Source organism: Tursiops truncatus, chromosome 8, assembly GCF_011762595.2.
Source record: "Tursiops truncatus isolate mTurTru1 chromosome 8, mTurTru1.mat.Y, whole genome shotgun sequence".
NCBI lineage: Eukaryota > Metazoa > Chordata > Mammalia > Artiodactyla > Delphinidae > Tursiops > Tursiops truncatus.
Window position 1 is genome coordinate 7,590,391 of NC_047041.1, and position 25,391 is coordinate 7,615,781.

Sequence of the window (25,391 nt, forward strand, 5' to 3'; positions counted from 1 at the left end):
CCCCAGCCCTCCTGATATGCTGATATGCCTGCCGTCTCCACAGGTTACCCACAGTACCTGGTGGTAGGGAACCACCTGTCAGGGGAACATCACCTGAAGATCCTGCGGGCAGAGCTGCAAGACGATGCTGTGTACGAATGCCAGGCCATCCAGGCCGCCATCCGGTCCCGCCCCGCACGCCTCACCGTCCTAGGTAAGAACCGTCCGTACGCTGGGCTGAGGATGCTATGGGAAGCACCCTGGGCTCAGCTCCAGAAGCCAGGGGCCAGGCTGGAGGGGCCTCCCCACTGGACAAAGCCCCCCGGCATCGTCCCACAGGGCTCTGACCACTGCTGCCCCACTGTGTCAGTCCCTCCCCACCCAAAGGGGGAAAATGAAAGTTCCTGCCCTGGACACCAGAAGGCCAGCACCAGCTGACCTCTGACTTTGCCCAACCCCAGCGTGTTTGACTGCCACTTAGGGAGTTAAAAAGGGCTCCTGGGTGCTTATTTATTGAATCAGGAAGCACGTTCTGCACACGTGATCCATGTGAGGTCCTGTGCTCGGTGACGGAGACCCAGAGAAGAAGGGGACACATCCTCGAGTGCCTTCTTTCTGAATTGCCCTCCCCTGGTGCTGACAAAGCCCCATCTAAAACCCTCCCCTGTCAGACTCAGCATGGAGCTCAGTTCTCTCCATGATTTCAGCGTCCATAGGGACCACCCCGACCCTGCTCCTCCCCATCTTTGCTGCTCCCTGGGAATCCCGGCTCTCCGGTGGAGGCCCGGGCTGCCTACGTCATCCCCAGGAAAAGCCATTTCAGGTTCTTATGCTAAATCACAGCTTTACCCCTTGGTCGTTCTCCATCTTGGCTTCCCAGGAGCCCAGCACCCCTGGGACATCCTCCTGAAGAGGTCCCCGCTCCTGACTCGGGCACACCTGCCTGAGACCAGGGGACGGGCTCATCTACCTCTCCAGCTGCGTCATCCCAGTTTAGAGTTCAGCCCCTGTCAACTGCCTCCTCCGGCCAGATGTTAGCCAGGAGGCAGGCCCTCTGGGAACCACGCCGGCACATAAGTTATAATAGCTCACGTTTGCATAGCGCTGCACAGCAGACCTCTCAGCACCTCCACTTATGTTACCGCGCCTGTTCCGCCCCCGGCCTGCGGGACGGGGACTGTGGCCCCCGGGGGAGGGTCTGAGGCTCAGAGAAGCAAAGGACACGCATGGGGGACGGCACACAGGCAGCCAGAAGAGGGAAGTCCCTCCCACCCCCGCCTCCTGCAGCTGTTGTGAAGTTTGACAACAGGGTCGGCAGCTGGGGTGCTGCCTCCTGGCCGCCGGCTGCTCAGAGATGAAATATTTACGAGGGTGTCAGGTTATCTTCAGATCTACACGGGCAGCGCACGGGGTAGACTGTCTCAAGCACAGCAGCAGACTGACCCTGGAGGACCACTTACCGGGCTCAGAGCTTGGCTTCTTGAGACGGGAAGGAGGAACCGGGGGCCAACCTCAGAAGCCCCCTCCCACCTCTCAGTTTCCCCCCACCTGCGATGGAAGGAATGAGAAAAATAAACCTGCTCTGGAGGGTCAGCAAGTTGGGATTGATCAGGAAGTGGGCCTCCTGTGTTAGAAGGAGAGGCTGCCACCTTCATCTCTCCTGAGATGTGGCTAAAATGGGACCCGGTCTGTAATCGCTGTGGGGATTGAGGGAGGAGAGAGGAGGATTTAGTGCCTAATATATTTTCTGATCTTTAAGGATTGCAAAAGGCCATATAGATTTGCTAAGTGGAATTGCAGAGTCTTCACCCCTTCCCTTGTACCCCTTCTAGAGGGTCCCAGAGATGCTAAAATGAGAGGAACCTGAGCAGTGCCCACTCCTGACTTCACACAGGACGGAAAACAGATGGAGACTTCTCTGGTTCTTAAGTTCACATCCTGATATTAGAGCTTCAACCTGGTCATACCCAGCCTGTCACAGCCTCCTTTCCTCTCTACTATCTCAGGTGACAAAGTCCACATTATCCCAAATGTTTTACAGATAAGGAAGTTGAGGCTCAGAGAGGCAAAGGCTCTCATGGGAGGTCACACAGCTTTATTAGCCCTCAAAATAGACCCCAGATTTTCCAACTCCAAACCACTTATGTTACCTCGCCTCTTCCGATGCCAGCCTGAGGGATGGGGATTGTGGCCCCAAATGAGGGTCTGAGGCTCAGAGAAGCAAAGGGTGCTCTCTGCCCGGTCTCCACATCCCTAAATGCCCTGAGGATTGCCTTTGTCTGGCTGGTTAAGAGCCAGGCTTCTGAGAGCAGGGCCTCTGGTTCTGATCCGAACAGACTTAATTTTGTCTTGGGTCATATCTAAAAGGCATTCACTCCCCAGTCTCCCTCTCCAGAGGCCTGACCTGGCACTGGCTTCTGGCGGTTTGGGGTGGGAAATGTTTCACAAGTCTGGAGATCAGTTGAAGAGGGGGGAGGCAGAGTTTCCAGGAGACCCTAGCAGGATGGCCTGGGTAGAATTCCTGAGGCCAGAAAGGGAGACTGAGCTGGCATTTGTCCATCAGCCTTCCGTAAGGTCGCCACAAAAACCACTCCTCAAGCTTCCCCAGGCTCTGCTACATTCCCCCCTGACTCCTCAAGGCTACCCTAAGTCCCTACCCCCGAGTGGTCCTGTGGGTCCCAGCCCTGGCCTGGCCCTGCAGGACTCTAGCTGAGTTTCTCCATGGTATACAGCCCCACCTACTGCCCTGGAGGGAAGCCCTACAGGCAGAAGCTGTCCCAGGCTTCTGGAAAGGGAGCCTGGTCTATTCATGGTGGTGGATAGACAGGGCTTCTCCTGTCCCAGCAGAGAGAGGGCTGTTTCTACCCTGGGCAGCCAGCTTCCCAGCCAAGATCCCATCTGCTTGGCCGTGACATCTCAGCCTGGAAAACTGTCCCAGCCATTTCCCCAAGGGGGCCGCTGCTTTCCCTGTGTTCCAGGAATGAGAGAGCTTTCTTAATTTAGTCCGTATTTGGCCTGAGATAGATGTTTAATTAAATAAAGTAAGAGCCTGATTAGAACCTGCAGAAGTTGTAAGAGCAGAATCGGATGGTCTTCCAGCAAAATTGCAAAGCAAACACTTTGGCTGGAACAGAGGGAGACCCCCAGGGGTCTTCCATCAAAGCACCAAGTGAGAAGGGCAAATACGACAGATTATATAGCCAACAGATGTGCACTGTTAAAATATGCAACTGCCGGCAGCCTGCTTAGAGAAGTCAGAGGGCCAGCTCAGAGTCTGCCATGCTCCGGGGAGGGCATGGGGACCCGGGCCCGGCAGCCAAGTCTAGAGTCACAGACACATTAATTAGCCTTGTGTTCCCAGCTCTCAGATGCAATCAGGCAAGGAGCAACTGTGAGCTGAGCATTTGCTACCTCAGGGAGACAGAGGGAAGGAGCCAGGGGACATAGAGGAAAAGGGGGAAGGGACAGATGCTGTGAAGTTGAGCGAGGCAAGGACTGGGTGCCCTTCCACCCCACAGAGCACCTCTGGAGTCATGGTGTCAGGGGCAGAGCCACAGGCTTGGAGGCAGCAGTCATGGTCCTGCCATTAACCAGCTGTGTGACCTTGTTACTCAGCCTCTCTGGTCCCAGTGTCCTCATCTGTAAAATAAAGATGGTGATAACTAAGAGGACCTATGACTATGAAGAACCAACCAGCTCCCAGAACGCAACGACTTCTGCAATAAGGAGCCCAACTTGCTCTACCAGCTATTTTCGGAAAATCCCCCACTGGAACCCGAATTCACGTGGTGCCTGAGTCATAGACAGTAACTGATGAGGGTATTTTAGGCAACATCCCACTTTGAGGCTACAGAAAGGACCTTTCAAAGTCCTGCCCAGTGCTGGGATTCTGGCTGTACACCTTAGCCCCAGAGCCCGCCTCCACATCCAGCTTCCATGCACACCCAGCCAGCTCTGCCGGGACGCTGCCCGGGACCCCCAGCACGTGTGCAGAGCTGTGGTGCAAGGGGAAGAGGCGGCGCCGAGAACCAGAATACCTGCCTGCCGCTTACTCACTGTGTGACCTTGGGCAAGGTCCTCAGAGCTCCTTCTGGGCCTCTGGTTCAACTCTATAACCAGTACTTAGTACAGGGTAGATACTCAGTAACGTTGGGGATTTTTAAGGAATGAGTGAATGAACGAATGAGTGATTGAATGAATGGATGGAGTTTCTGGTTCTTCATCTATAAAGTGGGGATAATAAAAATACCAATCTCCGAGAATTGTTGCGAGCAGGAAACTAACACACATGCCACTAAGTGGCATGCACTTTCAAGTTACACACCCATGCACACTGCTGCTTCTCCCACCTGCTGGAACCCCTGAGTGGAAAAATACCACAACGGTTCCAGGGCCAGAGCTGTAAGGGTGATATTGCATGATGTGATCCTTCTAACTTCCTGAAAACCCGGAAGGCAGGGATTTGGGGGACCCAGAGCAGGAAGACACGAGCACCAAGGATTTGATCGACACATATTATGTGCCAGGCACTCGAGATTCATTAGTAAATGAGAGAGAAAAGCACCCCTGCCCCGGTGGAGCTCGTGTTCTAGCAGAGAGAGAGAGACAGTCGATAATAATAAACATTAAGCAAGTACGTTGTGTAGCTGTGTAGGATATCAGATGGTAACAAGTGCTATGAAAATGAGAAAGCAGAGCAGAGTAAGAGGGATTGGAAGTGGGGGGGGAGGATAGTGGATGTCAGGTTAATTATTAAAAAGGGGATTTTCCCAGTATTCCTATCCTATTTCCCTCTTCTTCCTGGTCTGTTCTAATATTAACTCAGCTGTCTTGTGGCTCCCATTAGAAATAAAGCTTCTTACAACTTAAGTGTCCAGCGACAGATGAATGGATAAAGATGTGTCACATATATACAATGGAATATTACTCAGCCATAAAAAGAAATGAAATTGGGTTATTTGTAGCGAGGTGCATGGACCTAGAGTCTGTCATACAGAGGAAAGTAAGTCAGAAAGAGAAAAACAAATACCGTATGCTAACACATATATGGAATCTAAAAAAAAAAAAAATGGTTCTGAAGAACCTAGGGGCAGGGCAGGAATAAAGACGCAGACGTAGAGAATGGACTTGAGGATATGGGGAGGGGGAAGGGTAAGCTGGGACGAAGTGAGAGAGTGGCATGGACATATATACACTACCAAACGTAAAATAGATAGCTAGTGGGAAGCAGCCGCATAGCACAGGGAGATCAGCTCGGTGCTTTGTGACCACCTAGAGGGGTGGGATAGGGAGGATGGGAGGGAGACACAAGAGGGAGGAGATAAGGGGATATATGTATACATATAGCTGATTCACTTTGTTATACAGCAGAAACTAGCACACCATTGTAAAGCAATTATACTCCAATAAAGATGTTTAAAAAAAAAAGAAAGAAAGAAAGCTTCCTAAGTCAACATGAATTATTTAACTCTGATGGAGAGTAAGTCAGTTTAAATGAAGAAAGCATCTTTAGAATGACGTCAAACCCCAAATACTTTGGGCAAATGAATAAGGTCCAAATGTGTCTTCACTTTGTGGGTTTTTCAAAGCCACAAGTGCTGTCTGCAACTCTTTCAGCAGGGGAGCTGCAGGGCAAGGTCTCTAAGTCCACACTGCTGGCAGCATCCCCCAATTCCCAATCCCCTAACCTTCTGGGTAGATGGGTGCAGAGAGAGACGGTACGTAACTCAGGTCCTGCAGCAAGGGAAGGCAGAGCTGAAACAGAGCCCAAGAGCACTGGCTTCTAAATTCATTCTTCCAGAAGTTGGTGGTGAGAAAGCCACCCGGTCACACTTTCAGTAGGGGATGGTCTGAGTGGCTCTTCACGGGTGAGGAAGCATCTCCACAGAACAAAGCCCAAGCTCCCTCCGTGGCACGCAGGCCCTCTGAGGCCTCCCCTCGGCTTACTCTCCAGCCCCCGCTCCAGGATAATGACCAGCTCGCAGCGGCCTCCACTCACCACACTCCTCCCTCCACTCACATGTGCTTCTGCCTGGAGCGCACTTCCCACCTTTCTTCCGTTGGCTGACTCTTGCTCACCTAATAGGATTCATCTTAGATATCACCTCCTCCAGGAAGCCCTCCCTGAACCCCACATGGCCCAACCATCCCGCTCTGCACTCCTTAGCCGTCCATCCACCTCAATCACAAAGCTCGGCACATTACATTGAAAGTCACTGTTCACACGTCTGTCTCCCCCACTGAGTGTCTAGGAGGCAGTGAGCAGCCCTCACGCCAGCACAGCTCAGACACATACCAGGGGTTCAGTAAGTGTCCATCGAGGGACTGTAGTGATAGGGGTGGGGCTGACTAGGGGGATTACACAAAGAACCGTACCTGGCAGACAGTACGCCCTCGATACATGGGAGAGTTGTGTTGTGCTGTGCTGTGTTCACAGAAGCAACACGGCTTCATGGTTAAGAGCCCAGACTCTGATAGCCAGCTTGCCTGCACTTTAAACCTGTGGCGTGACCTTGGACCGTTATTCAGGCACTCTGTGCCTCAGTTTCCTCGTGTGTAAAATGGGGGAATCGTTGTACCTGCCCCCTTAGTGGTATGGAGAAGATTTCATAAAATAATACATGTAAGGCCTTTCTCACAACAGTGCCTGGTGTGCAGTAAGGCATGCAAGTGTTGGCTGTTGTCATTATCCCTCTCGTTGTTGTTGTTACTATTATTCCTGCAACGTTAAGAGACACCAACAAGCAACTCCTCCTTCCTGGGGGATCAGGTTCCGTTTTCTAGAGAAGTTTTCCATCCAATACAAAGGCAGAAATCCACGAATCCTGCAGGCCTCTCATAGCTCGCGTGCCTGGGAAGACAAGCAGAATTGATTTCCTTATCTCCTCATTAAGCCTGCTTTTCCTGGGGCCCAGCCTGGTCTTAGGTGCCGTGTCACATTTCTGCTGTGTGCCTGTTTCCTGCCACATTCATTACCCTGCAATCACCCGCCAACTGGGGCAGCAAACAAGCCAGAGATGGGAGAGAGTAACAGAAAAAAGCATCCTTATCTCCCAAATTTCCAGATGGGAGATGTGGCTGAGCCGCTGTGCACCTCACCCCATGCACACCTGCCCCTGCCGCCGGCTCTTTCCTCTCCCTTCCTGCTCCTCTGCCCTCTCAGGGACCCAGGCCACCCCCAAGGTCCCCTGGGCCAGAAGCGGATTCCACCCTTCCCCCTCTTTTTGGCCAGTGCCCGCCCCTCTTTGATTTCTTGGTTTAACTCTGTGCCCACCTGCTCGCGTAGCTTACGTGGTGGGCGTGGCTTGGGGTCATTGAGTTACCTGGAGCTGACAAATGGTCCCTCTCTTCCAAATTATATTATAAGCTCCCTGAGGGTGGGGTTCTGGTCTCTGAGGTCCACACTTGGGTTCAATGCCATATGGCCTCCGCGTGGCTGCCCATAGCCGTTGTTGATGGGGGATCAGGGGAGATGGAGGATATTCCTGGAGCCCCCTGGAGCCATTGAGTGGAGGTGCATTGACTTCGGAGCTGAGTCACGATGGACCCTCCCTCCTGCTGTGAGCTCACACCGTCACCACCGCACCACCGACAGTCTCCCTGTTCCTCTAATCGTCCATGTTGTGTGGAGAGGAATGGCCTCTCTGCCCACCCCCATCTCCCTGTTCTTCATGTCAGCCTCAGTAGGATGTCAGGAGAGGCCGCTGCTCCCTAGGCAGGGCCCAGCCATCATGGTGGCAAGTGCGGGGTAGAAGGAGACTCACAGATGCTGGGCGACTCCCAAGGCTCCAGAGGGGATGGGGACCCATCAGGGACGGAGGCGAGCTCAGCACTTCCCCTCCTGGCCTGAATGTAGGTGGCAGGGGGTAGGCAGGGGCCTCTCCGAGAAGGAGGAGACCTGATACAAGGACGAGCATCCCCCACCTCACCCCACCCGCCATCGCCAAGGGCAGCTGGAACAGACTCAGCCAATGATGGGAGAGCTAAGTGGTCCAAGTCAGTGGCCTTGCCGAGGTGGCCCAGATGCCCGACACGACCTTGGGAAGTGCTCAGCGCTCAAAGCACCCACACGACCACCCCAGGGCCAGCCCCTCCCCTCCCTGTTCCAGCATCTCTTGCTTTCAACAGCAGCACAAGGGAAGGCAGGGAAGTTGGCAGGAGGCCCAGGTCTGCTGTATGCAAGGCTCTCAGCCCCCTGCTCCTGGCCCTCCACCACTCCATTTCTAGTTCTGCTGACCCTCCCCTCAAGTCCCCCACCATCATTAAGCGACTTAGGCTGTCCAGGGCAGCCCTGCAGTCCTGAAGGTGCCTCCACCATGTCCAGGGCACTGCCACTTCTCCAGGTCCAAGCCAGACAAGGGCTCTGGCCTGGAAGTCAGGAAACGAGCATCGTTGCCCCAGTCCTGCCACGGAGCAGCCGTGAGACCTGGGACCGCGCTGCTTAACCTCTCGGGACCCACTTTCCTCCTCCTTGGGAAAAGCAGGAGCTGGAAGGATGGCATGCAGATCCACTCCACAGTTTGTGCTTCTCCCTCATTCCGTCATGGTTTAGGGATCATTGTTCCCTGAGTTTCTTCCCCTGCTCCTATAGTGAGCGAGGGAAGAAGGACTCAGGGAACAATGATCTTTTTTTGACTGAGGTCAAAAAAGCAAATACACTGGAGCAAGGATAATATGTCCTTCCGCTGCTGTAACCAAGCATGACCCTGGGAGACGCTGAACAGGCTCCAGCGCTCAGCAAAGGGGAGCGTGGGCTCAGACCATGGAGATTTGCGAAAGTCAGGACCTTGATCCTCTGGTGTCAGCCCTTTAGCATGGAACCACCCGCTCCATGGCTACGCATGAAATTCCAGCCACTTCCCTGTAACTTTCAGAATGCAGCTGCCTTGAGGAGGCCCTCACCAGCTCTGCCATCACAGGGCTGCGTCCTCTGACCTGGGCGTGGCCTCCAACATCCCTCCCACCTGGAAAAGCACAAGCAAGAGCCCACCTGTCTCCGGGTGCCCCCCTGGGTCTTCAGTCAGGAAGTCCAGCTGGCCACTGGCCATTTACCAGGCTCCCTGTTTATGCATCCAGACACACTATGACACCGTGCATCAAGGACAAATGCACTGGTGTGCGCGTGTGCGCGCACACACACACACACACACACACAAAGTTCAGAGCTTGGCAGATTCATCAGTGCCTCCACGGTGAAAAGACACAAGAACCCTCAATCAACACAATAGTAACTGTTGGGAAATAGACAAATCTCGGTGACCCCGCTGCTCCTCAGGCCCAGAAAAGAATGGAGTAGGCGAAGCATGACACCCCCAGCAGGAGGCCCACTTCTCCCCTGCTTCCCCTAATGAGGAATGAAGCAGAGGGAGGAGTCACAGCCAACTGAGAGGGGCGAACCCAGCCAGGCCCCCAGGAGCGAAGGGCCTTCTCCTGGCTCCAACCTGTGGGGCAGCATGGCTGTCACCCCCAGGACTCTGCCCGAGGCCAGCCCTGGGGAGAGGCTGGGGTGGACACGGGGACCTTGAAAGGGTAAGAAGAGCCACCATTTCTCCTCTCCGACCTCAGCCCAGGCCCGGGACGAGGGTTTCATGGCCAATTATGGGTTTAAAACTAGCAATGAATCTCCATTATAGCATGAAATGAGAAAGAAAATGCCACTAAGTGGAAGCCTTCCCCCAGCAGCCAATGGGCAAGGGAGGTTAGAGGTGAGGTCACACAACCCAAGGCAGACTCACGGGGGCGCTGTCAAGAGAACCCGCATCCCGGGCCAGCAGAGGAGCCCACAGTGACGGGATGCGATGCCGGCCAGCAGAAGCCGGGAGCCAGTCTCTCCCTGCAGGCAGTTTTCTGCAGAGGAAGGATGCCCAGAGCCACCTTGGGACTGGGAACGGCCAGAGCTTTGTTATTTTGCCGCTGTGCTGGGATGAGCCCTTTGTTGTAGGTCCAGCTAGAGAGGAGCATTTCGGGAATCTTCACCCTCTCCGTCATCCACACAGGGACCTTTTTTAAAATTCTCACCATCTCTGGCAGGCAGGCCCGAGGTCTCCTTTTCGAGATGACACCCAAGAGGCCCATTCACTTGCCCCGGGTCACACCACAACAAAGAAAAAGAGCTAGAACCTGAACTTGGGTCTTTCTGGCTCAAAAACCCTTGCCCTTTCTGCTGTCATGCCCCGCCCCTTTCCCAAAACTCTGTTCACAGTTACTGCTGCCTGACTCCCCCCCTTAGGATCACAAGTCTCTGTCCAGCCCCAGGGAGCTCCAGGAGCCCTGTCTGAGCCCTCTCACTGCCCAGGCCCCCAGAGGCAAAGAGGCAGCCTGCACAACAAACCAATGGCTCCAGAAAACCTGTCCCGACCTGTCCCGGCAGCCCTGTTCTCCAGATGTGCCATGGGAGCCAGGGCCCCTGGACCCGCAGCACCCATTTTCCATCCCCGTAAGTCTCATCGTCAGGGGACTGCCCGCTGCTTCTTTTCCTGTCGCCCTGGGCCTCTAAGTTATTCTGTGCCTGTGGAGGAGGTTTGCCTAAGTGGGAGGTTCGTAGGCACCCAGAAGCCCACACAGCTGCCTCTGTCTCGCAAAAATCAATAGCTGAGCCCTACAGCCCACGAAGGCCGGCTTCCAAAAGAGTTTCACATTTTCACAAGTCCATCAAGGTGTTTGTAAATGTTTGTAGGAAGGGAGAACTTTCCATATGTAAATATGTCAGGAAAGGTGTCAGCAGCTGAGAAATCACCCAGTGCCAGGAACACCACTGCAGCCTCCTGGGTGGAAGGGAAGAAACAGGGGAGCGGGCTGGTGGTCCCACAGCCATCCTCCCGGAAGAGCTGGCCACGCTCTGGCCGCAAACACGCCCTCTACTCGCTTCCCCTCTGTCTACACACAGAGAAAGACACACGTTCAATAAGGTGATCAGGAAAACTTGTTTTGCAGATGGGTCGACTGAGGTCAAAAAAAGAAATAAACTGGAGGCTGCACGATGCCTGGGAAGAGAAAACTAGTCCTTTCTGACTCTGCAAGACAGAGAATGGCGGGCTTTGAGCAAGGGTCACCTGGGACTGCCCTGTCCCTCCTCCAGCCCCAGCCTCAAATACCAACTTGACCTGGGCAACAGTTCTACTAAGGACCAAGAGAAGCTCCCCCAAAACCAAACCTTGATTAGAGAATATTAGAGATATAAGTGTTACCAAAAGTGGTATCTAGCTGCTCGCTGCTCGAAAGCTAATACTCAAGAGGCAAGATTGGCGGAAAGGAAAGTTTGCTTTATTCCAGAGGCCGGCAAATGGGGGAGAGGGCAGACTCTTGTCCAAAGGTCGACTCCCCCCTGTCAATCGGTGGGCAAGAGCTTCTAAAGGGGAGTTTCCAGCATTTATAGGCAGAGGGAGGGGGCTACATGTAGAAACGGCACAGTCAGCTCTGACACTCATCTTGAAATTGGTCATGCGGTCATCTGGTCAGTGTCATCTTGACTGTCTTAAGCACAATTAGTCTTCAGTTCCAGGGTCGGTTTGTTCCCATTTCTTTGAGGCCAGTTCTCAGAATTGTGGCAGCTTATGTCATGACTACAGTCTGGTCACCATGCAGTTAACTTCTTCCACCTGGTGGAGGTTTCAGTATCGACCAGACACCTCACAGAATATGTCTCAGAATATTATCTATAGCCTTTGAGGAGGAATGAAAGGTCCTTAACTTTGCTTAGTGACTAAACTATTATTATTTTGTCCTGTTTGGCTGTTTCCCTTTGCTTCCGCATTTTCTCACTTCTCTGATTAAACTTCTTCTTTGGCTAAAGTTTATCTACAGACAAAGGGCAGGCGGAGGACATGGTGGGGAAGGACCACAGGGTCCTTCTCCGTTTCAGAAGGAACCTGCCAATCAAGCCTTCTTCCCTCATTACGTTTTTCAACATACATCTGTGTACCTTCTGCACACCTGGCACTGTCCTAGGCATGGGAAATATACGTCAGTAATCAAAACAGACTAAAATCTCCTGACTCCGTGGAACTTCTATTCTAGCAAAGAGTTCATCAATCAAAAATAAATACAAGAAGAAAATGTTATAGTTTATTAAAGGTGGTAAATGCTATCAAAAAATGTAGAGCAGTGTATAAGGAGTGGGGTTTCCTGGGGAAAAGAGCAGGGTGAGCACTCAGGGTAGACTTCCCAGAGGAAGTGTCCTTTTTCACCTTCCCCTTTATTTTTTTAAGAGCTTTATTGAGGTATAATTTATATACCATTAAATCCACCCATTTTAAGTGCACAACTCAATGATTTTTAGTAGATAGAGTTATGCAACCATCACCGTAATCCAGTATTAGGTCATTTCCTAGAACGATCCCTTGTCCACCTCTGCTCCCACCTCCAGACCCAGCAACCACCGATCAGCTTTGTGTCTTCATAGGTTTGCCTTTTCTGGATATTTCATATAAATAGACTCAAAATACGCGGCCTTTGTGTCCGGCTCCTTCAGTTAGCATCATGTTTTTGAGATTCATCTGTGTTGTAGCAAGTGTCCCTAGTTCACTTCTGTTTAGTATCCCATTGTATGGTTCGACACATTTTGTTTATTCCTTCATCACATGATGGACATTTGGACTGTTTCCAGTTTGAGGCTGTTACGAATCGTGCTGCTGTGAGCACTCACATGCAAGTCCAAGTGTATGTATGTGTTTTCAGTTTTCATGGGTAGATTCCTAGGAAGTGGACTAGCTAGGCCGTGTGGAAAGTTTATAATTAACTTTTTCTAAAAAGTGCCAAAGTGGCACCAACCTTGAATTCCTGGGGAAAATCCCACTGGGTCATGGTGTATAATCTTTTTTTACGTTGCTGCATTCAGTTTGCTAAGTTGAGGTTGAGGGCTTTCAAAGTTTCCAAAGTGACTGCATCATTTTACTCTGTTCCCACCAGCAGTGTATGAGAGTTCCAGTTTTTCTACATCCTCATCAACACTGGGTGTTGTTTGACTTTTCTGTTATAACCAATCTAGTGGGTCAAAGTGGTGTTCCACTATGCTTTCAATTTGCATTCGCCTAATGACTCATGTGTTAAGCATCTTTGGATCTGATACTTATCCATTTTTAATTTTCTTTGCTGTGTTTATACAAATCTTTTGCCGTCTTATTATTATTGTGTTGTAAGAGTTCTTTACACACTCTGGATACAAGTCCTTTATCAGATATATAATTTGTGAATATTTTCTCTCAGTTTGTGGCTTGCTTCTTCATCTTCTTAATGGTATCTTTTGAAGCACAGAAGCTTTTAATGTTAAGCCCAATTTAGTATTTTTTTTCTTTTATGGATTGTGCTTTTGATATTCTATCTGAGAACTCTGACTAACCCAAGGTCACAAAAATTTACCACTATATTTTCTTTACAAGTTTTACAGTTTTAGCTCTTACATCTAGTCTATGATTCATTTTAAGTTAATTTCTAGGTAATTTGTGAGGTAAGGAACTAAATTCATCATTTTTGCATAAAGCTATCCAGTTGTTCCCCAGCATTGTTTGTTGAAAAAGACTACGCTTTCCCCCACCAAATTGCCTTTGTCAAAAATCAACTGACCGGAACTTCCCTGGTGGTGCGGTGGTTAAGAATCCGCCTGCCAATGCAGGGGACACGGGTTCGAGCCCTGGTCCAGGAAGATCCCACATGCCACAGAGCAACTAAGCCCGTGCGCCACAACTACTGAGCCTGAGCTCTAGAGCCCGCGAGCCACAACTACTGAGCCCGTGTGCCACAACTACTGAAGCCCACGTGCCTAGAGCCCATGCTCTGCAACAAGAGAAGCCACTGCAGTGAGAAGCCTGTGCACCGCAGCAAAGAGTAGCCCCCGCTCACCACAACTAGAGAAAGCCCGCACACAGCAACAAAGACCCGATGCAGCCCAAAATAAGTAAATAAATAAATAAATAAAATATTAAGAAATTTTTTTAAAAAATTAATTGACCAAAAATGTAAGGGTTTATTTCTCAAGTCTCAATTATGATACATTGATCTATATGTCTATTCTTATGTGAGTCCCACACTGTCTTAATTACTAATAGCTTTATTTTAAATTTTGAAGCCAGGAAAGGAAGGTCCTACAATTTTGTTCTTTTTCAAAATGATATTAGCTATTTTGAGTTCCTTGTATTTCCACATAAATTTTAGGATCAACTTGTCAATTTCTGCAAAACGGTTGCTGGAATTTTTATAGAAATTGTGCTAAAGCTACAGACCAATTTGAGGAAGATTGTCATCTTCACAATATTGAGTCTTCCAATCCATGAACATAGAATACGTCTCCATTTAATTAGCTCTCTAGTTTTTCCCAGCAACATTTTATGGTTTTCAGTGTATGTCTTATATTTCTTTTGGTACATTTATTCCTAAGTATTTTATTCTTTTTGATGCTATTCTGAATGGAATTGTTTTCTTAATTTTACTTTCAGATTTTTCATTGCCAATATATAGAAACATGATTGATTTTTACATATGGATCTTGGATCCTGTAACCTTGCTGGACTCATTTTTTAGGTTTTAATAATTTTTGTGAATTTCTTAAGATTTTCTGCGTGCAGTATCATTTTGTCTAAGAATAAAAATAGATTTACTTTTTCTTTTCCAATCTGATGCCTTTTTTAAATTATTGGACTGGCTAGAACTTCCAGTACAAAGTTGAACAGAAGTGGTGAGAGCAGACATCCTGGCTTTATTGCCAGTCTTAGAAGAAAGCATGAAGTCTCTCACCATAAAGTATAATGTTAGCTCTACTTTCTTCATAGATGCCGTTTATCAGGTTGAGGAAGTTTCCATCTGTTCCTACCTTGTTAAGAGCTTTTACCATGAATGGTATTGGGTTTGGTGAAATGCTTTCACTGTATCAATTGAGATGGTCATGTGGTTTTTGTTCTCTATTCTATTAATATGGATTATATTAATTGATTTTCAAATGTCAAACCAACCTTGAATTCCTGGGGAAAATCCCATTTGGTCATGGTGTATAATCTTTTTTATGTTGCTGCATTCAGTTTGCTAATTTTGGGTTGAGGGCTTTTAACTATATTCACAATGGACAATGGTCTGTAGTTATTTTGTGATGTCTTTGTCTGGCTTTAGTATCAGAGTAACAGTGGACTTGTAGAATGAGTCAAGAAGCGTTCCCTCCTCCTCTACTTTCTGGAAGATTTTGTGAAGGATTGATAATATTTATTCTATAAATATTTGATAGAATTCACCAGTGAAGTTGTCTGGGCCTGGGGTTTTCTTTGTGGGAAGATTTTTCATTGTTAATTCAATTTTTTTACTTGACATAGTTCTATTCAGATTTTCTCTGTAGAAGGTGGCTTCTGAACAGACTTGAGAGGTGAAGAATTTAGCTGTGAATCTTGGGGGAAAATCTCTACTTGAAGTGAAAAAGCAGAGTCATTGAAGGATTCTAAAAAGAAGAGTGACATGATCTGACTTACATTTTAAAAGCCCCACCCTGGCTGCTGGATTGAGACCAGACTGTAAGAGGACCAGGGAAGGAGACCTGTGAGAGACTCTTGCAGTGATACAGATGAGAGGTGAGGGGACTCGGACCAGGATGGTAGCAGTGGAAGCAGTGGACCGCAGTAGAAGAGAACAGCAGGAACCAAGGGCAATGCCAAGGATTTGGGAGTGAAGTCTTTTATCCTTATACAACTGGATGCAAATTCCTGAATGAAGATGTGCGTTTCCAGGGAGAGGTTTCACATGTTCAAAGGAGTCAGTCAATAAGCTCCCCAAAACTTAAGAATGGCTAATCTAGACCAAGATCTTCATTTTTAAGAAACTATGGCTCAGAGCAGTTGGGTTATTTCCCCAAGGCCACTCAGCAAACTAGCAGTAAAGCTAGGGCTATCCCAGCTGCCTTGCCCACCACCTCGGGAGTTTACCTAATGGTATGTGTAATCAGAACCTCTCCCCACCAGTCCAATGAGACCCATTCACTCCTGCCTAGGGGCACCTATGGGAGAGAGAAGGAGTACAGAAACGGCCCCTCCTCTGTGCCCAGCTTCTGGTGCTCGCCTGCCTCCCAGGCCAGTGTGCCCTTCCCAGTGCCCACGTCTGCCTTCACAGTCACCTGCCCTCCTTGCCCACAGCCATTGGTCCATCCAGGATCCGCAGGCTCAGAAACCGGCCCCCAGGAAGATATGAGAGAAAGCGTTTCTGCCACTCCCAGCTCCCTTCCCACACAGAATCGCAGAAAATCAGCAGCTTACCTGCCTAAGAGAATGAGAGCCCTTGGTTTTTATCTGTGCAGGAATCTTACCTGAACAGGTTCAGATGACAAGAGTGAGAGAGAAGAAGAATTAAGGGCGAGGCGGGTGAAATGTTGACGTTATTATTACTTAAGTACTGTGACGCTTTTAGTTCATGTTTTTATACCTGTGACACCCAGTGAGGGGAAATCAGCTTGGCCCGTTATCTGAGCCACACACCCACCACCTATAAATCTTATTAAAAGGGTTCCATTGGCGAGACAGAAAAATAATTAAGGCAAAGGGAGGTTCATTGTTGATGTTATTATTGTAATACAACAGTCTGTTCAGTTTCTACACCAATGAAATGCAGCTGAGGGACATCACTTTTCAAGATTACGTTTCCGAGATGCAAATCGGAGCGCAGAAAGCTGGGCTTACAGACGAGCGAGTCAAACCAGGAAACATTTCCAAGGCTGTGGCAGACTCTTAGGGGCTTTTAAGCTCACAATTTACCTTTTGACTGCATTCTATTTTCTTGTGAATCCTTTATTTCCCACTTATTTACTGACCAGAGATACAGCACCAAAAGGAAAAAAAAGGAGAGTGATTCTCCAGCCCCTGGTCCTAAAAATCAATAGCAGATGGTTCTCTGGAGGGAGGATGTTAGCACTCGCCACTGTGAACGGTGCTTAGTTGAATCGCTTTCCCTCCGAGGTGTGCCCGCCCAGAGGGGATGGATTCTTCTAATGGCCACCGGACAGAGGAGTTGCCACATCTTACCCTGCCCCAGGGAGTGGGCTGGGTGCTGTGGGCAGCATTCCCAGGACAGTGCCCTGGGCCTCGCACACATGAGGAGTCTGGAACTCTGTCCAGCAAGATGCGTCAGATGCCTCCTCTGTGTGAGGCGGCGTGGCGTAGGCCAAAGAATGAGAGATATCAGAGTGGGCAGGGACCCTAAGACTCGCTGAGCCCAGGCTCACGAGTGGCAGCTGGCAGGCCAGATCCGGCACACAGCCGCATCTGGTTGGCTCCCAAAGCATCTTTCGAGTTTCTTAAATTCATCGCCAACATTTCAGGTTCTGAAGGGTTATGTATTAAAGATACAGATCCTGGCTTCTCTTGCAAAGGCCCGGCAACATCAGGCCCATTCGCCTGCTTGGCAACATGTGGGATGGCTGCTCCCTTTGGGGCGGTGCAGCTGCCAGCCCCCGCTCACCTGGGGCGCTCCATGCATCCCATTACCTGCACTGAATCTGTCGCCCCTGATCCTGCCAATCCCAGACCTGCCTTCAGGGAGCTCACAGGGAGAATCGAAGGTTAAAGGAGAAACAGGAACGGGAAAGGAGAGGAAGCAAGGCAGGCCAGCCGCACCCAGTCGTGCCAGGGGAGTCACCAAGGGCAGGGTTGAACCCGTTTTAGGTGAGGTTTCAAGTGTGAGAAGAGTTTGGACAATTCAATCAGTTTGGCCTAGAAGAGTAGAAGCCTATTCCTTCCCTGCTAACAGAGGATCTCTTGTAAAGAGCCCAGAGCTTGGAGCTGAACTCTCTTTGCCCCTCACTGCCTGGTATGGAAATGCCCCGTATAGGGTGGGGCTCAGAAACAGGACCCAGGATGGGCTGGAGCGGGGTCTGCTCCACAGGCAGTGAACTAAGCAAAATGACTCATGTTCCTCAACATGGCCAAGGAGAGGCTCTTCCCCGGTTAAGCTTGCATTCCAGTTAATAGAGTTATCATCAACATCATACCCAAATCAGCACCGAAAAAGTAAGAATGCATTAAAAATAGATCCCATTCTCAATTGAATGAATGTGAGTCACCAGAATAACTTGTGAGCAACCTCGTTTGATCCCAAATGGGCTTTGGTTCCAGGCCCTTCGTGCTGCCCTGGACGATGGGTCTCTGAGGACTCCCAGTGGAGCCTCTAGATCTTGCTGTCCCACATGGCCGCCACCAGCCACAAGTGGCTATTTAATTTCCAATTAATTAAAATTAAATAAAACTAAAACTACAGTTCCTCAGTGGCACTAGACCCACTTCAAGTGCCCAATAGCCACATGGGGCTCTGGGAAGGCTCGTTTAAACAGGACTCGGGCGTTCCTGGCCAAAGGCCATCCAATCCTGCCCCCAAAACCCCACAGCATCCAACAGTAGACACAGGTTCAAAGACTTGGACCTGGAGGCGTAGAGGTCAGCTTCCCATCACCATTTGCATTGATGTCATAATGCAGCCAGTGAGTGGAAGCTTCTCATTAATTCACTCACTGCTTTACTCACCAAGTCTTTATTAAATTCCTACTATGTGTAAAGGCATCATGTAGATGCAAAGGGGAGGTATAAACACCGTCTCTGCCCTCAAGGAGTTTATCACCATGGGAAAGAGAAAACATACAAACGATCTAGCAATCATACACAGCAGAAGGAAAGAAGTGTTTGCGTGTGTAAACAAAATACAGAGAAAGTTCGTTTCAACTGAGAAAGTCTGGCAGGCCTTTGTGAGGAAGTGACTATTGAACTCTCCCTTGGAAGAATGAGTAGAATTTTAGTAGACTAATTATTTAAATTACTTGGTAGATTATTTAAAAATAATCAGGGGGCTTCCCTGGTGGCGCAGTGGTTGAGAGTCCGCCTGCCGATGCAGGGGACACGGGTTCGTGCCCCGGTCCGGGAAGATCCCACATGCCGCGGAGCGGCTGGGCCCGTGAGCCATGGCCGCTGAGCCTGCGCATCCGGAGCCTGTGCTCCGCAACGGAAGAGGCCACAACAGTGAGAGGTCCGCGTACCGCAAAAAAAAAAAAAAAAATCAGGGAATTCCCTGGTGGTCCAGTGGTTAGGACACCGCACTTTCACTGCCGAGGACGCAGGCTCAGTCCCTGGTCGGGGAAGTGAGATCCCGCAGGCCACGTGATGCGGCCATAAATAAATAAATAAATAAATAAAAAGACATACAAACTTGAGAACATCTGCTGAGACTGGGAAACTAGAAAGAGTGATGTTGCTTAAAAGAAATAATCATAAGCGGGGAGCCATGGCAGGCGCTTGAGGAAGTTCATCACCAAGTCTGATGGCCCCAAGGAAGAGAACCACACGGTGTACAGGGCATGGACCTGGCAGGGAGGCACTGGCTACTTAGATCCTGGTCAACAGAAGGTAGGACAACCAAGACTTTGCCAAAGCCCTCGCTAGAGACAAAGAAGAAAGAAGTGCCCAGAGAGAGGGCACCGAAGTGGGGGTGAGAGTCACCCCCCTCGATTTCCGTTAGCCAGGGAACTCCTATGAAAGCCTTTCATCCCATTCAATTCAACTATGATTTTAACAGTACATATCCCGTGATGCCTAAGCCATGTACAGTCTCTTTAATGATCCAGAAGTTTCCATGCCGGGCTCCTGAGCCCCTCACTAATTGGCATTTGCTGCACACCCACTGAGGGCAGCCCTGTGGGGTGAGAGACCTCAGCCTCCGATGTGCGGGGAAAAGTGCCACCACAGGTGCCAGGTGACCCGGATGCCAGTCGGGCTCTGTCCCCATGGGTCCACCCACCTCCTGGCCTCTGAGCCACGAGTTCCTCTGAGTCTCTTTACTCAATGGAAGCTCAGAGGATGAAAACCACGGATGTGAGGTCGCCCACTCCTCACAAGCCCCTTCCCCTGTGTCTGTGGCTCCCAGCAGCCCCGGGGGCTGTTAGCACCTCCCTGGGAATATTTAACTGAAAACAATTTCTAGTCAGGAGCTGTTATAATTACTAAGTAGATCTGATTATAATTACCTCTTGCTGCCATCCCTTACCTGGCGCATAAGGTAGGACTGGGCCTAGTGACAATTAACGGCGAGGCTTTCCTGACACACTGGCCGATTAGGAACACAATTGCGGGGTCGAGGGGAAGAGCCTGGCTTATTGGAGGGAGACTGCTCTTTACCGAGGAATGTCACGATCAAATTAGATTAGAATTAACGCGGGGGGAACGCGGAGTGCAGAAATGCACATTTTTTCCCTCAACCATCTCCTTTGTGTCTCAGCTGATGACATCATTTGGAGGAAGAAGCTGAACTCCCTGCTGTGCTCCCCTTCTTCCCCCATCTCGGGTTTTCGGGTTTCAAAGGCCACCCCCACTGCCCAGAGTGACGCAGCAGACATGATCAAAAGACACTAGTGTGTGACTTTGCGAAAATCACCTGAACCCCCTGAGCCTCAGCTTCCTCATCTGTGAAACGGGGACAACGCTTGTCTCTGAGTCAGACACCTGCCGTTACCTGCAGGGCTCTGGGGCTGGGGGCTCACTGTGAGCCAGAGACCACGGCTTAATCATCTGGGAATCTCCAGGCTCAGCCCCAGGCTTGGCTCACAGAACATGCTGGTCACTGAAGGAGGAGCCACAGTGAAGTCCTATCCAGGACCCATGGCGGGGGCGTCTCCCTCCCCAAGAGCGGCAGGCACCGCCAGGAGAAGAAAGGCCAGCGGAGACAGGGTTACGCGCTGCTGGACACTCTCACCCATGCACTCGGCCGCTTCCTTCACCTGCTTAATAAAGTGACACCTTCTTTGAGTGGTTCACCGTGAAGAGAGGAAATCTGGGCTTGAGTATCTTCATCCAAGAAGAGTCTTCTAGGCTCCCTGAGCAGAGACGCTCTAACAGCCCTGGAAGAGTGCAGTGTGGCCACTACACGATCAATCTGGTGGCTTGGGCTGGTGCCCTGGGGAGACCCGAATGATTTTTTTTGAATCTCCCGAATTACCAGGCGGGTCCACCCTCGACCTGCTCTATGCGGGTGAGAGACGGCAGAGGCGCCAGGCCCACAGAAGACAGCCCCTCTTGTTGTTTCGGCAAGAGGGGGACACTCGTACACGCACACACACGAGCACACACACAGCCAAACAGGCCCTAAGCTCAGGTACCTGCAGAGGTCAGCCCCGCCCCATGTAAAGTAAAGTAGTTTATGCAGCTGGTCCGGCTAAGTATTTGACTTGCTACCTGAAAGGATTCTCAGGGGAATCCAGGAGTGCTTGCCTCTGCCGTCACCCCAGCTCCAAGAGTGGGCCCTCTGCTCCCTCCTCCCTCGGTTCCTCACCAGCAGGACCCCTCCACCCTCTCGGGCCCCCAAGAAGGAGCTGGGGATGATCGTGGCACTGGGGTGAGGGCAACCCCCGCTCCCGGGGGGTCCAGACAGAGTTTCCTGGACTTTGGATCTGTGTCTGTCCCCCTTGGCTGACCCCTGCTTCTGCAGCCTGGATACCCATGCCTACCACCCCCAACTTTTCTAAAGGCTCCCTTTCAGGGTGCTGACTTGGAGGACATGGGAGTCCAAGGCTAGCCCTCGGGCCCTTGATATCCACCCTGGATTAACCTCCTTTTCCAGGAACGGCCCCCGTTCACCCAACCTCCCCAGAGTCCTTCCTTCCTGCTGCCTCCATCACACCCACCCTCACTCCGAGCTTGGCCGAAGACTTGGGTTCCCACGTGGTGAGCAGTGAGTTGGAACGGAGACATGAGTGGTAGAGAAAGCATGGACTTATTATCAGATCCCTAAGCCCTAGTACCGCCTGCCCTTGTCCGCATCGCTCGGACTCTCTGACCCTCGGTTTCTCATCTATAAAATGAGGATTAAGAGTACTGCCCTACCAGCCTTCTGGGTTATCGCAGAGAGAAAGGTGACTGTGTACAGGCAAGCCCGTGCCGAGCAGCTCGGGGCCTCGTGATGTTCTGAGCGCAGACATCCCTGCGAAGTCTCTGCCAGGTCTCTATGGCTACATAACAAGTCATCCCCAAACCCAGGGGCTTAAAACAGCAGGCATCAGTTACTAGACGCTCGCAGTTTCTGCAGGTCAAGAAGCTAAACCCAGCTCGGCCGGTCTGTTCTGGCTCCGGCTGTGTCATGGCCACAGAGCCCAGTGGGGCTGGGTCATCTCAAAGTCTTCTCGATTTGCATGTCTGGTGCCTGGGCTGGGAATATGTGAGCATCAGGGGGCTGGAATGCCAGCTCCTTGGCCCCTCTCTCCATCTCTGTGTGGTCTCTCCACGTGGTCTCTCCAGCACAGTGGCCTCAGGGCAGTGAAGTTCTTACACAGCTGCTTAGGGCTCCAAAGCACATGTCCCACCCCCAGTGGCAAATGCACCAGAAGTGCCCTGTTGCCCTGGGGCACCCAGAGCAGGGTGGGGTCTCAGCCACCTGGCCCTTGGTCAGCCATCTGCATGGGGAGCCCGTCTCCCTGACACACAGCCTGCCCCGCGGGCTCCCACCGGCCATGGCATCCTGTGGCCAGAAGCCACGTGTGGGTACCTGCCGACCACACACCAGCCCTGCCCTCTGCGGGGAGTTGCTCTGGGGCTGGGGGCAGGGAAGGCAGGGCAACAGACACCTTTTCTGCCTCCAGTGGGTTCAAGGGAGCCGGGATTTAAGGCCGGCAAATAGGAGGTCAGTTTCTCAGGACCCCAAACCCAAACACGGCTTTGACGGGCTGACCAGGCTGGCATCTACCTCATGCTGCTCCAGATTCTCATAGCAAACTCACAGAGTCTGAGCACGCTCAGGGGACACAGCAGGAGCGGCAGAGCTGCAAAGGCACTGGGGACCAGGAGTGTCCGGCTGAGGACCCGCCTCCCTCCAGCCCCCGCTCTCCCCACTGCACGGTTCCCCCTCACTCATCCTCTCCCAAGAGTTAATCACACGATTCTCTCTCTTCCTCTGTGTGGAAGACGCCTCTCCTCGCTCTTCTCCACCCCACGTGCCACCCAGGCCCCTCCAGGCCTCGGCCTTCCCCGGCCTCTGATTTAGGGTCCCTTCTAGGTTCCCATGCGTCCTACGCTCCCCGTGACAGCCCTCACCACACAGTCCTGTGCTGTATGGATGTCTTCCCACCTGGACTGCGTGTCTCCAGTGGTCAGGGCCTGGTCTCCCTGCCCTCTGCTCCCAGCACCGAGCCCGGGCCCAGCACATGACAGCTGTCAGTAGAGTCCGCAGAACAGATGGATGACCACCAAGGTCACCTATTAGCTAAGGGGGTTTACCTTCCACTGCAACTGCCAGGTCAGCTCGGACTGAGGGAGGAGCGGCCAGAGGACTAAACCAGGCAGGGTGCCCTCCGCTCCTTTCCCTCCCGGCTGCCCTGCCTCAGCTTGGCCAGCATTCCCAGCAGGGACACGTAGCCCTCCCCTCCTACCTTGAACAAATGAGTTCATCTCTGAGCCCCAGTTTTCTCGTCTGATAAATGGGCATAAGAATAGCTGCCCATCTCAAAGGTTGTTATGAAAATCAGACGAGTACTGAATGTGAGCATGAACTGTGAAGGTCTGAAGAGAAGCTCAGGGCTCTCACCCTGGCACAGTGCATGCTGCCCAGAAGAGGGGTTGGCGGACGTCTCTTCCCAGCTCTGCATCCAGGGACGACATGTCGGCAGCTTGTAACTGGCCATAACGGGAGGATTTATACCCTAGAAATGGCCAAACATTACAATCAGGGTTTGTTTGGTGTGTTGTGTAGTGTTTGGAGAGCAGGGTTTACAGATGCCGTTGCCCTGGCCCCTCCCCTGTCTTAATCTGTAAAGTAGGAACAAGTATTCTTGTCTGTGCTCACTATTCAAAGAGGCTATTTGAAATGAATGGAAGCGCTCTGGGCTCTTCAGCAAAACCAGGCTGGAGAAGCCCCAAGAGTGAGCCATTATTTCCTGTAATTAATGTCCCTTAGTATAATCACCCTTCATCATGAAACAGGCAAGAGCAGTGACAGAGCTGTGACTCACATCGGGAACCAGGCCCGGACTGGAGGGGCTGAGGATTGCTCAGCAGCCTCCCCAGGGGCTGGCCTGGATGTGGCCCCCAGAGATCACTCATGATTCAGGCCACAGGCCACCCCAGAGGGCTGGGATGATGAGGCTGAGCCCCAGGGGGCATGCCTCTGCCCCAGGGTCTACCCCTCACTCATAGGTGACCTCAGGCATCTCACTTTACCACTTGAGCCTCCAGGGATGGGCAAGAAGATGAAACGAGATCCTGTGTTGAAAGCCATTGGAAAAGTACAAAGTGCCAACCTAATGCAAAGTAGGGACCATGGGTGCAGAGGGGGCCTTCCAGCAGAGCATGAGAGCTGGACGTGGCCTGATGGGATGCAAGTCCATCCACCCATCTGCAGATGGGAGAACTTTATCCCCCATCATATGCAGCTAGTAGGCGGTAAGCCGTTCGGATAAGCACCTACTGTGTGCCATTGCTTTTCTGAGCACTAAAGATACAAGAGTGACAAAACAGAAAAAGTCACTCTTCTCCTGGAGTTCCCACCAGGGTAAGGAGACAGACAAACAAATACTGTAACGTCCTGAGTGTCATAAAGCAAAACGAAACAGGAGGAAGAAGAGGAGAGGGGTGGAGCAGAGGTGCAATTTTATATGGAGGACCAGGGAGGGCCTATTTGAGGGAGTAACGTATAACCAAAGGCCTGGAGAAAGCGAGGGAGCTAGCCAAGAAGACATTTGGAGAAAAAGCATTCCAGACCTGGGGAGGGCAGAGGTGGGTACAGCAAAGGCCCTGAGGCGGGAGCATTCTTGTCATCTTCCAGGAACAGCGAGGAGGCCTGCATGGCTGACTCAGAGTGAATAAAGGAGAGAGCCATGGAGATGGGGTCAGAGGGAGCCAGATCTTGTGGGATCTTGTAGATCACAGTAACGATCTCAGAGTTTACTCTGCTTAAGGTAGGAACCAGCAGAAGCTTCGAGGAGGGGGAGACATAATGCAAAGAGGATCGTCCTGGCCGCTATTTTGAGAAGAGATCATGGGGGACTGGGGGCGGGGAGGAAGCAAGAATGGATGCAGAAAACCCATTAAGAAGCCACTGTGTGGTCCAGGTGTCCCGTCCTGCTGAGCTGACTGGGATAGCAGTAGTGCAGGTGTGAGAAGGGATGAGATCTGTGTATATTGCGACGGCGGAGCCACAGCAGTTGGAATGTGAGACACAGAGCAAAGTCAAGGGCACACAGAGGTGTCCGGCCTGAGCTGCTGGTAGGGGACAGTTGCCATTTGCTGAGACATTGGGAGGAGAATCCAGTGTCCCACGCCTCAGGCAGTGATGTCTTCTGTCAGGAGAACCCCGAGAGGGGTGGAGGCTCCCACACAGGCTCACGGGGGGACCAGAGCTCCACCAGCCTGACCGGGACCCTGCTGGAGCCCTCCCTCAGCAGCCACCCCTGCCTGCACCCTCTGCACAATTTGAGAGCCACGGGC

At 51.3% G+C, this 25,391-nt stretch overlaps 1 protein-coding gene across 1 annotated transcript in view; it reads left to right on the forward strand.

Annotated features, from left to right (window-relative positions):
• The window catches only part of KIRREL3 (kirre like nephrin family adhesion molecule 3), a 146,666-nt gene that overhangs the window by 58,854 nt on the left and 62,421 nt on the right, over positions 1-25,391 (forward strand). Inside the window, exon 4 of the mRNA XM_073807948.1 lies at positions 44-193. Within this exon, the coding sequence (XP_073664049.1) occupies positions 44-193 (150 nt within the window). The remainder of the gene's footprint in view (positions 1-43; positions 194-25,391) is intronic.